The sequence below is a fragment of the Xyrauchen texanus genome, chromosome 26 (genome assembly GCF_025860055.1).
Source record: "Xyrauchen texanus isolate HMW12.3.18 chromosome 26, RBS_HiC_50CHRs, whole genome shotgun sequence".
NCBI lineage: Eukaryota > Metazoa > Chordata > Actinopteri > Cypriniformes > Catostomidae > Xyrauchen > Xyrauchen texanus.
In genome coordinates, this window is record NC_068301.1 from 38,220,872 (window position 1) to 38,238,853 (window position 17,982).

The 17,982-nt window shown below is 38.7% G+C and overlaps 1 protein-coding gene across 1 annotated transcript in view; it reads right to left on the minus strand.

Moving 5' to 3' along the window:
* LOC127619505 (receptor-type tyrosine-protein phosphatase U-like) overlaps positions 1–17,982 on the minus strand; it is a 432,480-nt gene that overhangs the window by 327,833 nt on the left and 86,665 nt on the right. The window contains exon 2 of the mRNA XM_052092344.1: positions 3,304–3,432. Within this exon, the coding sequence (XP_051948304.1) occupies positions 3,304–3,432 (129 nt within the window). The remainder of the gene's footprint in view (positions 1–3,303; positions 3,433–17,982) is intronic.

Sequence of the window (17,982 nt, forward strand, 5' to 3'; positions counted from 1 at the left end):
TAACCGCATATTAATCATTACATAATGTATTTGTAAATTACTTATTAGTATAAACCCATTACAAAGGGAACAATAATGTAATGTGTTATATTCATAACAAATGAATGTTAAGTCTGGCATCAGTGCAAAAATGGTTTCAAATTACATAACACTTAAGATAAATAAACAGTGAGATTAACATTATTAAAAGGATAGTTCCAGCGCTAGCTGGTTGTAAAACAGCCACTATAAACACATACGCAACCACATATCATAGTCAGAGACAGAACACTTATATTAAAAAGAATGGAAGAAATTAGAACACAACATAGTGAATGTAGGAAAGAAATTCCTGCCTTACAGGTAAAAGAGCAAATCAACTTTTAGATACAGACATCCCCTATCAGTTAACTTGAGAATGCGAAGGCGCATTAGTTGGAACAGCCTGAAAAGTAGCATTTGTTTTGCGTGATCTGAGCTAAGGAAACACAATCATTGTTGTCCGATTTCACATGTACTATGATCGTAATATTGGCCAACCGTTTTGCAGATTTTAATCTTTCCCAATTGAAGCAGTTAGGAGCTGTGTTTATACTCTTTATATCCAGATAAAATAGCTGCCTGGAAGCGTTCCCAAGATGGCCGCCAAATGGACTAACTTTCCTTTAAAGAGACATTGGTTGAATTCTGTGAATTAATGTGAGTTGCACAGTTGCTCGGTGGTTGAAACACCTCTAAACCTTGTTAAACAGCTAAACTCTGCTTCCTGTTGGGACTACAAACAGCCCTTAATAATAAGTTATTTCTTGACTCCATGTTTATTTATCACTCCTACATGTACATAATGTCCTGCCCACTAACAGTCCACAAATATGTAATGTTAAAGGAGTTATACAGATATAGTGGCACTTTTGAAGAAATCAAAACACAAAACTCAGAAGGGCCAGGCATGGAACACAACTAAAAGCACTTTTAAAATGGAAACAACTTAGTAAAGTGCAAAGACATTACTCGAGATATTTAGCAAAAAAGACCATGAGTTGCCATCACAATCCATGCATGAGGTCAGGATAAAAAGAAGGTTTATTCACTCTGAAGAACACAATGTCACTATATAGTGCCCTAGCTTCAGCGGACTTTACATGTTTACGCAAGCTCTGGTCCAAAATCTAGTAAGCTGCGATGCTGTGTACTACATACATAGGCAGCTACCTACTAAGTCAGCATCCTAACTGAAATGCAAGTTCATTAGAGGTTGTTTTGGAATGTACTACATAGTGCTAATCACATGAAGTACACAAGAGACTTGACTCACAATCGACTTAAATAGAATGTGACATTAGCGTGTTGCTAAACTAAAGATGCAACACTCACAAAAGCAGACAAATATGTAGAGCACACAAATATTGGACAAAATAGTCTTTATTATCTCAATACTTTTCGGTAATTGAATTTAACAATATTTATAATCAACATTTCTCTCGATAAATTTTGAAGCTTGTCACAATACATTCTTGAATTGCCTTCTCTGCAATTATACACTACTCTGCCACACATATATATACACACACACACACACATATATATATATATATATAGTGGGTACGGAAAGTATTCAGACCCCCTTAAATGTTTCACTCTTTGTTATATTGCAGCCATTTGCTAAAATCATTTAAGTTCATTTTTTTCCTCATTATTGTACACACAGCACCCCATATTGACAGAAAAACACAGACTTGTTGACATTTTTGCACATTTATTAAAAAAGAAAAACTGAAATATCACATGGTCCTAAGTATTCAGACCCTTTGTTCAGTATTTAGTAGAAGCACCCTTTTGATCTAATACAGCCATGAGTCTTTTTGGGAAAGATGCAACAAGTTTTTCACATCTGGATTTGGGTATCCTCTGCCATTCCTCCTTGCAGATCCTCTCCAGTTCTGTCAGGTTGGATGGTAAACATTGGCGGACAGCCATTTTCAGGTCTCTCCAGAGATGCTCAATTGGGTCAGGGCTCTGGCTGGGCCATTCAAGAACAGTCACGGAGTTGTTGTGAAGCCACTCCTTCATTATTTTAGCGGTGTGCTTAGGGTCATTGTCTTGTTGGAAGGTGAACCTTCGGCCCAGTCTGAGGTCCAGAGCACTCTGGAGAAGGTTTTCATCCAGGACATCCCTGTACTTGGCCGCATTCATCTTTCCCTCGATTGTAACCAGTCGTCCTGTCCCTGCAGCTGAAAAACACCCCCACAGCATGATGCTGCCACCACCATGCTTCACTGTTGAGACTGTATTGGACAGATGATGAGCAGTGCCTGGTTTTCTCCACACATACCGCTTAGAATTAAGGCCAAAAAGTTCTATCTTGGTCTCATCAGACCAGAGAATCTTATTTATCACCATCTTGGAGTCCTTCAGGTGTTTTTTAGCAAACTCCATGCGGGAGAGGCTTCTGTCGGGCCACTCTGCCATAAAGCCCCGACTGGTGGATGGCTGCAGTGATGGTTGACTTACTACAAATTTCTCCCATCTCCCGACTGCATCTCTGGAGCTCAGCCACAGTGATCTTTGGGTTCTTCTTTACCTCTCTCACCAAGGCTCTTCTCACCCGATAGCTCAGTTTGGCCGGACGGCCAGCTCTAGGAAGGGTTCTGGTCGTCCCAAACGTCTTCCATTTAAGGATTATGGAGGCCACTGTGCTCTTATGAACCTTAAGGGCAGCAGAATTTTTTTTGTAACCTTGGCCAGATCTGTGCCTTGCACAATTCTGTCTCTGAGCTCTTCAGGCAGTTCCTTTGACCTCATGATTCTCATTTGCTCTGACATGCACTGTGAGCTGTAAGGTCTTATATAGACAGGTGTGTGGCTTTCCTAATCAAGTCCAATCAGTATAATCAAACACAGCTGGACTCAATTGAAGGTGTAGAACCATCTCAAGGATGATCAGAAGAAATGGACAGTACCTGAGTTAAATATATGAGTGTCACAGCAAAGGGTCTGAATACTTAGGACCATTTTTTTTCAATAAATGTGCAAAAATGTCAACAATTCTGTGTTTTTCTGTCAATATGGGGTGCTGTGTGTACAATAATGAGGAAAAAAAATGAACTTAAATGATTTTAGCAAATGGCTGCAATATAACAAAGAGTGAAAAATGTAAGGGGGTCTGAATACTTTCCGTACCCACTATATATATATATATAGCAAAATATGCTAAGAATGGTTGTATCAAAATACACAACTCACATACAGATTAATGTGGGAAACTATGGCAAAATATGAAATGTGACCCAGTGTGTTTATCACAGTAAAAAAGATAACACTCACCCTGTGTAAGGTCAGAGGTCATGTGTGGCCAGTTGTAGGTCCGTACAAGCTGCCAATCAAAATTGTCCTCCTGTGCCTGTCTGTATTCACAGAGACTGGGGTCAGAGTCTTCCTCAAATGTGCATCCCGCTGGAGAGACACAAATACAGAAGCTCACTGTTATAATAAGAGGATACTTGAATGGGATATCAGAGATTTAAAAGGGACATATTATGGTAAATGTGATGTCCTTACTCTTATATAGTTCAACAGTTAAATCTACTATGTATACACATGCTGCATACCATCAGAGACATTAGAAGTATGAGGCAGGTCACATATGAATGAGAGAAATCGTAGCACTAAAAACGGCAGATATAGTTCTGCCTTACTGTTAAAAGAGCCATTTGCCTGTCTGATAACTCTAGATCACACATGTGCATTAGCTGGATCAACCTGAAAAATAAGAAGCACAATTTATGATAGTGTTGTTGTCAGATTTTATTGATTATTTGATATCTGTAATTTGAACATTATATTGACCAACAGATTTGGAGATTTTGGTATTTCCCCTTTCAAGTAGACTTCCATGTCTGCAAAATAACTTGCCCAGGGGTATAGATTTCCAACTTAAGGCAACAGGTTGTTGAGGTAATTTGTGGCTCTAATGATAACACAGGCTTTTCTGTGTAATAAGATGGTCATTTTCAGCGTGATTCTGTAACTGGGCTCTTGTGACATCAGTTTTTAAGTGTACATTTTTAAATCAGAGCAACAATATATCAGTGCACTTTGTCCCGCATCCCTCATGACATGAGCAGTATTTACGCATTTACCCCATGTCCTCGCAGGGGTACTGGAAATATCGCAGCTACTTCAGGCTGATTAACTGTATAAATCCATGTAAACATTCAAGTTAAGTGTAAATGCTTTGAGATGTGAGGGCACAAGGCAATCGTACAGCAAAGAGAGTGTTCCACGACCAGGGTTGGTGCCCTATGCAGGCTGCGTGTCTGTTTAGGGAGCAGTGGTACTACTGTACAGAACTAATGAGCTAAATTGTTTCGACACTGAAAACTGTAACTACACTGAACTAAGAATCCACACAGGTCTTTAAAAGCTATGAAATAGCAATAGTAGGCATTAATAAAGCATGATCTTGCTTTGGTTTATATTTCAGCATTATATATAATGTCCCTGTTGGACATTGATCATGTTTTCACCATAATAATTACTAGAAAGGTTTCCAAACCTCTCTTCTTATTGACAAATTCCCTTATCATGTACTCACCCTCATACCATCACATATATATATATGACTTTCTTTCATCTGCTGAACTGAAATGAATATTTTTGGAATAATATCTCAGCTCTTTTGGTCCATAGAATGCAATTGAATTGGTGCCAACATTTTGAAGTTAAACTAAAATCACATAAGTCCGCATAAAAGTAATCCATAATACTCCAGAGTTTTTGGTGATTCACATTCTTCTCTGCATATCGCCCCCTGCTAGGCAGGGAGAAGAATTTCTAGCAAAAAAGTACTTAAATAAAAGTTTCTTACCCACACCTTTCACATCACTTCTGAAGAAATGGATTTAACTGCTGGAGTCTTATGGATTACATTTATGCTGCATTTATGTGCTTTTTGGAGCATACAATTTTTGGCACTCATTTACTTGCATTGTTCAGACCTACAGAGCGGAAATATTCTTCTAAATATCATAATTTGTGCTCTGAAGAAGGAATTCAGTCATTCATATGTGGGATGGCATGAGGGTGAGTAAATGATGAGAGAATTTTAATTGTTTGGTGAACTATCCCTTTAAAGTGATAGCTCAGCCACAATTTTATATTCTGTCATCATTTCCCGACCCTCATGATGTTCCAAAAAGTGTGACACTTTTGTATTATGTGGAACACAAAATACGTTAGACAGATTGTTAGACACTGACAGTCTCGATCACCATTCACTTTCAAAATATGGGGGAAAAAAAAACCACATTGGCTGAAAGTAAATGGTGACTCAGGCAAACAATCTGTCTAATATCTACTTGTGTTGCATGGAAGAAAGAAATTCATATGGGTTTGGAACAACATGATTGTGAATAATGACAGTATTTCAATTAATAATAATAATAATAATCATAATAAAAAATAATAATAACTGTGTAATACATGTTAAATGTGTATTATGCAATGGAATATAGAGGAGTTAAGGTCCATTATGTCATTTGTGAAAGTAACGAGTTACTCACTACTTGAGAACTCTTTTAATTGTATTATTTCTTACTCAAGTAATTATTTGTGTTAGTAATTTTACTTCTACTTGAGTAATAATTTTTTTTAAGTAATTGTACTTTTACTTGAGAAAAGTTTTTGGCTACTCTACCCACCTCTGCAGGGGTGTACCCAATTTGGCCCTATAGTGACCTGACAGGGGTCATGAAATGGAGAATCAAATGATCCTTAATATATAGACATATAAGAGTTCACTGTATTATAAAAACATACTGTAAGTTTCAGAACTCAAAACTTCCTCCCCAGTCTAAAAAGAGCATTTATAGTTACCATCCTGCTGAAAAGTCTCGTTTTGAAATCGGTGTGTTTGTGACGTCATGAGATGTTGCTCATTTGCATATACACAGCCAATGTACTGTAAGGTAGCTGTTAGTTTCTTTCAGGATTTTCCAGCTGAGGTGTCCAACCAATATAAACAGTTTGATGGTGCAAGGGAGAATCTAAAAGCTAAAGGAATAAAATATGGCCTCCTGAGGGAAAACTAAGAAAATATTTTTGTGCCCTCAGGATGCCGAATCTTACATTGACAATCTCTCAACTTGAGGAAAGGTGAAGTATGATGGGGTACATCTTGGTAAAAGTGACTTTTTCCAGTTCTAGGACTTGGTGGACTATGTGGCCTATGGAGTATTCCGACTCGGTTTACGGTGTAGGCCTGGGTTAACCTACTAGACTATTTGTACAGTGTTTCATACGGAATTTAAGGACTGCTCAGCCAACGTTATCAGAAGGTATATCTCTTTATGCTAGAAGGTTTTGCTCAACCATTGAGAGTGGTTAAGGAGCTGTGAGCAATTGTTTTGAAGCACAGTTTGTTTGTCAGCTATTGGTCGTCGTTTTCTTTTTCTTCCATGTGTTTTCATTAGCTGCCTCAAGATTAAATGTTTTTTTTTTTAGACTTATGTTTGGGAAGCGAACTTATTGGTTTGATGTTATGCCAGTTAATTTTTGTACTATAGATTTTGTGTGTAAAATCTATATTTTCCGCTTTGTTTATCTTACAGTACCTATGCTCTTTATAATGCCTCTTCGATAACCCTACTTTTTGTTAAACGCAGCACATTGATGAGTATCTCTAGGAAACATTTGAATATTTTGAGCTGGAATGTGCGTAGTTTAAATAATATTGTTAAAATTTCCAAAGTCTTTTCCCATTAGAACTCTTTGCATGCAGACATAATGTTTTTGCAAGAGACTCATATTAAAGATTCTAATGCTCACAAGCGCAGATGCAAATGGGTAAGCCAAATGTACCACTTCACTTTCTCAGCAAAAGCCTGAGGAATGTCTATATTAATATGTAAGAACATTCCATTTCAACATTTGTCCACTAAAAGGGATAACAATGGGAGTTATCTTATCGTGACTGGCACTATTTTGGAAAAGCACGTTACGTTCCTGAACCTGTATGCCCCCAATTTTGATGATCTCCATTTTTTCGGTCTGTTTTTAATTTCATACTTGACTTAGCTACCACTCGTCTGATCATGGGGGGGGGGTAGGCTATTAAAAATGGATAGGTTCTCTTCCAGCCCCCCCCCCCCCAAACTTCTAGTTCAGTATCTATTCTCAATAAGCATATTCACTCGTTGAATATACTTGATATCTGGAGACTTCACCACCCCACTGACAAATAATATTAATTTATCTCGAAGGTCCATCACTCACATAGAAGGACTGACTAATTTCTAACTGATTCCAAATTGACCTTTAAGATCTTATCCTCTAAATATCATAATAATTTAATATCGGACCACTGCCCAGTCTCTTTATCAGTAGATTTTGATCTTCATCTGGTCGAGATCTGGTGTCCTAACCACTAATCCACCATGAATTGTATTCCTCTCAAAACAAAGGGAATTCGGGGACATTACAAAATGTCTTTGTTCTCTTGGGCAAATTTGGACATTACATTGGAGGACATCCTTTCAGCTATCAGGAGCTTTCCCAATGGTAAATGAGCAGAAAAGGATGGCTTCTGTATAGAGGTTTATAAGACTTTCTCTGATCAAATTGTTAAAAATTTCTATTGAAAACTAAAAATTACCAGAATCACTTTATTCTGTAAATATTGCATTGATTGTTTTTTTTAAAAGGAAAGGAGATGGTACCGACCCTTCCTCTTATCGACCCATCACTCTTCTTGGTAATGACCTTAAAGTATTTACCACGATCCTTGCAAATAGGTTCAGTAAATGCAATGGCTCTATCATACATGAAGATCAAACTGGTTTTAGAAGATTCTCTTTCTTTAATGTATGCAGGCATATGAATATTGTGTATAAAAATCAGGGAACACATGACAAAACAGCCATTTTAGCCCTGGATTCCCAAAAGGCATTTGACCAGGTAGAATGGACATATGTATAGTCTACCATAGAACAACTTGGCTTAGGGCAAAACGTATCTTTATGGGTTGAGATGGGTTGAATCTCTGTCCCTCTGCCTCAGTTCTCACAAATAGTGATAGGTCACCCCCTTTCTTTCTCCATTGTGGTACCCGCCAGGGATGCCCTCTGAGCCCATAACTTTTCGCCATTCCTTTCAGAACCAGAAATATGTTTGAACTTATTAAGGAGTCACGTTACCTGGATATACAATCAATAGGCAGAAAATAAAATGTATGTCGTTGTATGATACTGTTGACCAGGGATTTCTCAAAGGTCTGCCCTTTAGAGCCACAAACAAAATAAACTATCTTGATATTGTAGTATTTGATTTATATGAGCTGAATTATAGAGTGATGATATAGAGACTTGGTGAGTGCTCCCTCTAACATTGATTGGCTGTGTCAATACAATCAAAATGGTCACTTTACCAGATTTTTTTATTTATTTCAGAACGTCCCAATTTTTTGACTGTTATTTTTTTTAAGACACTTGACATTTAATAATGCCCTTTATCTGGGGATATAAAGTGCATCGCATAACCAAAGCGCACATTTTTAAATCAAGGGACGAAGGAGGCTTAGCTTTACCCTGTTTTATGCACTACTACTGGGCAGTTAATGTGAGGGATTATACAGGCGATGTGCCTATCCTAGTGAATTGTTTTCTTCTGCCCTTGCATGGCTAGCCAATGTGCAAGATATTCAGTTTTCTGCTCTACTCTTTGCAGAAACGAATCCTACCGGAGCAATCAGAAAACATGACACCATACCAAACACCTCATTTAGGATCTAGAATCAGATTAGAAAGGTTTTAAAATTTCCACAAACAAGTACTCCAATAGCCTTTAAACATGCATTTTCCCCCTTGCAGACTGATCAGACCTTCTTGATATGGAAATGAAAAGGAATTGTAACCATAGGGCATTAGTATATTGATAATGTATTTGCTTCATTTACTCAACTCAGACAAAATTTGGACTACCCTCTTCTCATTTCTTTAGATATTCACAAGTGCAGAGCTATGTTACAACTAATATCCCCAATATTGAAGAATACAAACCCCCTGAATATCTTTATTTTTATATAAATATAAAGGGGGAGAGGAGGCGAGAACCAGCTTGACAATATAAATTATATTTTAATGTAAAACTGAAACACAAAAGACACAAACACACACATAGGACGGACAGCTGCCCGTAAACGTTCTCTCTCTTTTGCACCACTGTCCGCAGTCGGCCTTTATCCCTCTCGGAGGCTTGATTAGCCTGATAAGGGGCCGGGTGTGTAAAATTACGGTCCGGCCCCACCCTCCGCCCTGTCACAATGGCCTTCGATCCTGATATGATGGGCCTTGTATCTAAATTTGTTGAATTCTTTCAGGATTCTAGGGTTCCTTCTACACAACATTTGAAGATGTCTTGGCAGAAAGACCTGGGTATATCCCAGAAGACACTTGGGCTGAAGCCTTTCAGGGTATTAGGTCATGTCCCATTAGCTGTAACTTACAGTAGATTCAATATAAAGTTGTACAAAGCCTACAGTACTCCGGAACCAGGCTGCACTCTATATACTCTTCTGTGTCGCCCCTGTGTGTTAAATGTAAGTCCAACGATGGAACACTGGCTCATTTATTTTGGTTCTGACCTAAATTATAAAAGTTCTGGTCTGAAGTGTTTTGTTTTTACTCTAAGGAATACAAGGTTGACTTTCCCCCTGATCTCCTCGTTGCCATATTAGGCTGGTCTCCACACTTAGAGGCCCACAGCCTTAACCAAATTCAGACAATTCAATACGGGATGAGAACAGCAAAAAAGATGATCTTGAAGACCTGGAACAAAGTGTTCGTACCTATGTCTGAGTCGTGGCTAACTGAGTTTAGCAGTGTGCTACACATGGAGAAAATTAGGTATAAAATTGCTGGTAAACCAGAGGGATTTGGGAATTTTTTCTTACATCTTTTGATCTCAGTGAAAGCTCAGGGTGCTTTGGATATACTTTGCAGGATGTGACGTAGAATATATAATATGTATCGATGTGCAATATTGTATAATCTTTTCATAACCGGGTAATCTACTATTTATCTACCATGTATTTTTTTTTTTTTCCTCCCCTTCTGTTTGACCTTGAATAACAGTGAGAAATTTCCAACTTCCTACATTGAAATTTGCAACAGAACTTCACTCGAAGTTGTATTCCAACTTGAAAATGTAGAAGTCTACTCAAATCGCTTTGAATCGTGTGTATAATGTCACAGGCACATGGTAGCACCCAGGGAGATGTACACAGATTACAGATAATGATAACACCACCCGCCCCCCAACATAAATTCTAAAGGTATTAATGTTTATTATGGGAATTTGTATTTAATTATTTATTTTTTATCTCCTTTTCTTCTCAATTGCTTACTATTTCCTCATAGTGGCACGGTTACTCACCTTAATATGGGTAGGTAGAGGACATGTCTCAGTTGCCTCCGCTTCTGAGATAGTCAGCCCGCTAATCTTGTCACGTGGCTCAGTGTGCATGACACCGCGGAGACTCACAGCATGTGGAGACTCATGCTACTCTCCACAATCCACACACAAATGACCACATGCCCCATTGAGAGCGAGAACCACTAATCGCAACAACGAGTAGGTTACCTCATGTGACTATACCCCCCCCTAGCAATCAGGCCAATTTGTTTGCTTAGGAGACCTGGCTGGAGTCACACAGCACGCCCTGGATTCAAACTCGTGACTCCAGGGGTGGTAGCCAGTGTCAATACTCGCTGAGATACCCAGACCCCCGTTATAATGGGAATTTTATTGGTTTTAATGTAAATGAATGGTCTCTGTGGGTCTCTAATGGTAATTGGTAGCATGTTACGTCTAGTGAATACCAATAGGACCAACATATATCTGTAATGAAAACCAATACAAACCATTAAATCCCAATGGAAAATGGGCCAAAACACTCTAGACTCGCAATGGTATTTGTAGTGGAAACCATTAGAATTTCTATTGCTATTGTTGAAAGCAGATAAATACTCACTTTAAAAAATATATATATATGTATGTATCAAAGATACTACATTAAATGAGAATACATTTTAGTAAACATTTGCAGAGACAAATATGTAAAACATGATAATAATAATAAACTACTCCAAATACCAAACATGCTAGCATTGTGTAGCATTGTTTATCCTCCACAATTTGGTTTCCAGAAGACCTTGTGACAGGGCGGAGGGCGGGGCCGGGTTGTGATTATACACACCCGGTCCCTTATCAGGCTAATTAAGCCTCCAAGAGAGATAAAGGCCAACTGTGGAGGATTGTGCGGGAGAGAGAGTTAGTTTACGGACATGTCCGTCATGTGTGTGTTTGTGTCTTCTGTTTAAGTTTATTATTAAAATATGATTTATATTGAAAAGTCGGTTCTCGCCTCCTCCTTTCCATTGAAATTACGTTACACGGGTGCCGAAATCCGGCAAGGAGGAGTGATATGCTGTAGTAGAGTTCTCGCCACTACCATCCACCCCAACGGAGCAGCCGCGGCTATCTGCCGGGGGACGAGGAGCCAGGCGCCTGGAAGTGGAGGACGGCCGCCGACCGCGAGGGGAGAAGGGGCTCCTAACAGACCACCTGGAGCGGTCAGGGCCGCTGCCAGGGGCGGAGGATCCCCTACCAGCCGCTGAAACGGAGGGGGCTCGCTGCTGATCACCTGGAGCGGGAGAACCGCTGCCAGGGGCGGAGGAGACTCCTTCTGTTCTCCAAGAACGCGCCGGGGCGTTCCGTCCGCCAGGGGCTGGAGGACTGCCTCCGATCCACCCGGAGAGGTGCGGCTGTTGTCCGTTAGAGGGTGGAGGAGTGGCCGAGGAACAAGCTACGGCGTATCGGAGAACCGGCTTGGCAATATAAATTATATTTTAATTGTTAACTTAAACAAAAGACAAACATACACACGATGGACATGTCCGTAAACGATCTCTCTCTCGTCGCACCACCGTCTGCCATCTGCCTTTATCCCTCTCTGAGGCTTAATTAGCCTGATAAGGGACCGGGTGTGTATAATAACAACCCGGCCCCGCTCTCCGCCATGCCACAGACCTCTTGTTGACAAACAAATACATGCAAACTAACAATAATTGCCATTTTGTCTCTTAATATGTCATCTTCTAAGCCTCAGGCAATGGAACACTTTTATGATCGGAAGCGTGGGATATCAAGCAGGAATATCCCACATTCCATTTTAGATAGAATGCGGAAATACTTTTTGACAATGCAAGATGGGTTTTTTCATCTAAGTGAGAGGGTTGATAATGGTCATGAAAAACTAAATAACGACTTATTAACTAAATAACATTTTAGAAACCTTGACTAACACTATAAATTGACTACAACAAACAAGCAAAAGCAGCTTTGAGTTTGTGTATAATCTACATTTATCATCACACTGAAACGTTTAAACTTGTTTTGTGAATAGCAATAACAAAAGCCACGAAGACTCTTTCGCATGTGAGTACATCATTTCAGGCAAAAATACCTGAACATAGACTCCAGCTAAAAGCTTTTTCCCATCTTTTGTTTTCTTTAATTATATCTAATAATGCTGGTTTTCACTGTGTAAATGGAGGTGTGTGTTTCGCCTCAATTAGCCCTCATTAGGAGGACAGTGTGGTACAGATGGGTCACAAGATTGCAGTCAATTGACAAAAACTGGCACTGCCACAGGGATGCGGGTAATGTGTGTGTGTGTGTGTGTGTGTTTGAGAAAACAACTTATCACCAAGCTCTCGACAGACACTAATAATACTCCATCTAGAGGATCATCTAAAAACAGAATTGCTCTCATATCCGCATGCTCTCACGCTGCACAAGATGTTGTGAAATTACAGTCACACACAGTAAGTGAGTGAACCGCACTGCTCACACAAGCCATAAAAACATATTTCATATCTCACTGAACAAGTGTGGACAAATACAAACTCTCTTTAATTTAAATTCTGCAACATATGTTAAAATAGATGTTAAGACATCTGGCACCAGGGTTCCAAAAGAAGTAGATGCTTTAGTTGGGTTGATGGATCCATTATTAAGCATGGTTTTTCTGCAAGCTGACAAGAAAAGAGTTCTCAAGCAAGTCTTCTATTTGCTTCATCTTGTCAAAATTGAATATCAAAGACAGGCTTATATGACATGGGCTTATAATCCTCAAATGCCAGCTCAATGTATTTAAGAGCAGGATTTAAGATCAATCCAGAGTTCTCTGATGAAACTCAATGTCATTGTAAACACAGTTTTAAAGTCAGAACTGCTCTGCTATCATCACACACTACTGCTTTGTGAGCACAGATAATGATTTTTACATAAGAGCTTTTATCACTGCCTCCATGAGGAGTGAGAAACAATGATGTCAAAGATTATTATCACTCTCTTTGTCACTCTCGTTTCTGCTGATGTGAAACTAGTACAGTTGCTCGCATTTAAACAAAAGTATATACATGCTCCTCTCTTATTAGGCCAGAAATGTTTTCTAGGCAAGCACACAAACAGAGACGTGAATGCGTGTGTGCAGTTAAGATGCGTTACTGCGGTGTAACAAATCTCAATTCTTAAGGAGGTGATGAAGTTACCTTCAAATGCCTGTGCCATTAAATTGAAAGTGTTGTAATTATTAAAGGAGCTGCTCAGCAAGCTTCTCTTTAGACTGTTGCTCTGCCATGACAATAGTTGACTTGAAGGAGAAAGCCAACCTTGGACAATGACAGATTACACTACTGTATCACATAAAAGCTTGAAGCATTTGCATTCACGTACAGAGTCCTTAGTTGTGTTTGGTTTAAATTTCGTTTTGGAGCACAAAAATGTGAAATCGAGCTTAAGTAGAAGCTTAAAAGCATTCACAGTCACGTCATTTCATAGGGAACTCAGTTGTGTTTCATTGAAGTTTCGTTCTAGAACACAAAAACATTCAACTGAGCTTACGTAGAAGCATTCGCATTGTTTTACTTTCATAGACTACTCAATTGTAAGTTGAAGGATCATTTCGAAATGCAAAAACGCGGATTCAAGCTCACGTAGAAACTTGAAGCATTTGCGGTCATATATTTGTGTAGATTACTTAGTTTTGTTTCTAAGTAATCCTTAGAGTCCTTAGTTGTGTTTGGTTTAAATTTCGTTTTGGAGCACAAAAATGTGAAATCGAGCTTAAGTAGAAGCTTAAAAGCATTCACAGTCACGTCATTTCATAGGGTACTCAGTTGTGTTTCGTTGAAGTTTAATTTTGGAACACAAAAAAAGTTTAATAGAGCTCGTGCAGAAGCTTGAAGCATTTGCATTTATTTACTTTCATAATGTGCTCAATTTTGTTTAGTTGAAGTTTCGTTTTGAAACGCAAAAAACATGAAATCGAGCTTGCGTAGAAGCTCGAAGCATTGAGTTTATGTTCTTGCGTATGGTGCTTGATTGTGTTTCGTTGAAGTTCCAATTTGGAGCTAATTCGGATTAGCATAGAATCTTGAAGCATTTGCATTCAAGTACCTCTGTTGAGTACTTAGTTGTGTGTCTTGAAGTTTTGTGTCAAAACACATTAAAGCATGTATTAGAATTTGCATAGCTAGAAGTTTATGTACCATGTACTTGCATAGAGTATGTTTCGGGCCTTACTAAGCACATTCCCTCATATCAGCGTAATGTCTTATGGTGCTAAAAAGGCTGGTTGACTCCATGCCAGACCCCACGAAGGGCTAGGATAAAGGTGGCTATGGGTCCCGTGCTACCTTTGTTTGTTTACCACTCCATCTGTTTCTTTGAATAATGCAAAGGTATGACTCCACTCTCTGGCATTATGAGTTTACTGCTTCACAGAAAAACTGCCTGTGGTTTTTTAGTTCAATTTTTCATCCAGCTGTTGAGTAATTTTGAGCCGCTCTGTTTTTCAGCATTGAAACATACACTAAAGCAAAAAATCAGCTTACCGTGGTTAAACACAGTTGTGCATCATCTGAGAGTTATGTGTTTGCAGGTAAACAAGTTGAACAGATCTTTTTACTTGGGATGGCAATGCCTAGTCAACTTGTTCCACCACTCTCCTCTCCATTTGATCTCACTGCTGCCTAGCAGAAACATTAAGATGTATAGGAGATCTCATAGGGATTTTTCTTTCCTATGGGTTCATCTAACTACTGCTTGTGCTATACATGTTAAACATTTGGGCAAAGGTTTGATATCCTGTCTCGTATTTCTGTACGACTACATGAGGGCTGTTTATAGAGCAAACATTCAGCTTTCCACAAGGGAGAGGAGTATTTCAGATCCGCTACAAGAAAACTGTTTTCCAGGGCAGCGCTCTTGCTGAGATGTCAAACACGATAAATGAGGATAGGCGAATTTCTCTTTAGCATGTTTGATCCTTGCTTTATGCTAATTATTAATTGCATAATTGAAAACCAGCCCAACATATCAGCACACACACAGATGCACATACACGGCTATGTTTAGAAACAGGGCTTAACATCACATACCCGAGGCTGTCTCGTGTCTCCAGACAGCTCTGCAGGGTGTGGTGAGACAGAACAAAGTGCTGTAAATAAAGAACGCAGTGTGAAAGCATCGACCGTTACTTTGAAAGCAGGGGAAGTAATTTGCAGAACACTGCATCCCAGAAAGATGCAGGTATATGTGTGGCGCCACTAGCTTTGATGTCTGAGAGCACACACTGTGTTCAGTCTGTTCTCTTCCATCACGACATGCTCGCTTTGCTGTTTTTTCTCTTTATTTTTACTTTCCAGATCCACTTTGATGGCAATAGTTTGTTAGAAGGTTTAATATCTTTCCTGCTGTCCCGATTTGTAGCGCTGTCATAAAATTAATGTTCACCTGCAGCAAAATGGAAGAAACAAGCACAAAGAAAAACGTGGCCAAATAAGAGACAGAGAGATGAGCTCTGTTCTAAAACCTAGTTAGCTAATAGTCAGTTCATTCTGAACAAAAACACAATTTTCTTTTTTCTGGTTCCAGCATTCCGCAGCCTCTTTTCCAAATGGTAACCAGTTAGAACGAAAGAAAAGAACAGTTAATACATTTTTTATTTATAATTTTTTTTTTTATGACGATCCATACTTTGTCTTGGGTTGAATAAAAACAAAAAATAAATAAATAATTTGACTTGTTATTAACTGGTTACCAGAATTTAAAAATATAGTTTCCACTCCAGAACATTTGAAAAAATTTGGTTTTCGTTTTCGTTCCTTGCACCGTTTTTAGAGCCTGACTTGTCCTAATCAACCGTAACAGTTACGAGCAACCAGACATTTTGTGACTCACTTGGTTTCAACTTCTACAGCGTGACAGTTTTAAAAATGTAAATATGCAACAATACATTTTTACCCATTCGCCTGTGTGCGACAAGTGTCATTTCTGCCTACGGGTTGGGTTGCAACAAAGAACATGTACAATGAGTCTGATGTCCTGTGCGAATGCCTAATCTTGAGCACTCAAACTTTAGAGGGTTGCCGTGGATGCTTATTCAGGGTCGCTGAAACATTCCTTCTGTGCTTCAGCTCGCGGGTCGAAAAGTCGCCGATCAGGGCTGCGTTTGATAAAAGCATCGTAAGCTTAAAGGTGCTGTTAGCGAAAACGTTCCTACTCCATGAAGGATATTACTGAAATAAGTGTCATGCGATATCTCACCATTCTCTGTGCCAGTACTAGGCTCTGCAAACAGCAAATAAAAATGTGTTTCACTGTATTGTAGATTCAGCTTATTATTGAGGCTTACTGCCATTTTTATGCCATGTCGTTCATAACATTTGTCAATTGAGGGCTGCTGTTGAAGTCTACTGTATTTTGTTTTAAAAAATGCTTTCAGCACGATGTCGGCCTCAATAAAGCTCATTTGATATCTTTGGAGAACGGGTTTTGGAAAGAGGGGGCGTGGCTAATCCAACGGCTCAGTCTCGTGAAAGTAGAACGGCTAAAATCTCTTTCAGCACCTTTAGGTAGATTGTAGAGGCCATTGGCGCCAATGGTTTCTACAATCTAGTTAAACTTAGGATGCTTTTGAGAAATGCAGCCCAGTCTAATCAGCAATATATTATTCTGTTTGTTGTAAAGTCTGTGAGCACCTAGTTATTATATTTACCAAAAGACTAGCTTAAAGAGTGACTCTTTTCACTCAGTATTCAATGAAATGAACATGTTTCTGAGATTCAGAGAATCACCATAATACAGCAGTTCCTATTCCTCTAAAATAGACTATTCAGATTAGTGGTTGATGGATGTGGGCTTTTCAGTGATCTACTTCTAAACCACTCAAATGTATTTGCTGTAAATTAATGTGCTGGGTAGCCCCGCCCACAGTTAATTCTCACTGGTCCAAAATTCCACTTCTCATATTAGTATATTAAACATTAAATATGTCCTTATAATTGACTTTTATTATGAGGCAGGAGCAACAGTTTTGCTATGTGTACTGATTAAACGTTTGTTGCAGGAAACTTGTCTTAGTAGGCATGATAGATGCAATATTTAGGAGAAGGAGAAACAATCCCATAATTCAGACTGACAAGCTCAGTAAAAAAAAATGCATCTGAGATGAGAAATGTTTGATTAAAAATATATTTAAATCATTTTATACCACAAAAGTTTATATACACTTTAAAAAAAAATCCTGTAAACATTTTTTTTTAAAACAGTAAACTACTGGCAGCTGTGGTTGCCAGCATTATACTGTAAAAATACGGTTTGTTACCGTTCTTGAAATTAACAGCAAGTTACTGTTTTTGACTGCTACAATATACAACTGCAATTTAGCTGCATATTGCTGTTAAATTACTTACTGTCTACTGTTGTTGAAATTAACAGCTATGTTCCCAGCATGCACTGCGGCATGAAGAATTTACTTCGATTTCTTACTGTTTACTATTTACTTTTTTATGTAAAAGTATGTTTGTTAATTGTCACCATTGTTGCATTTTGTATGCCGAGAATTGATATCAGTGTGTGTCTTGTTAACAAATTCTGTTA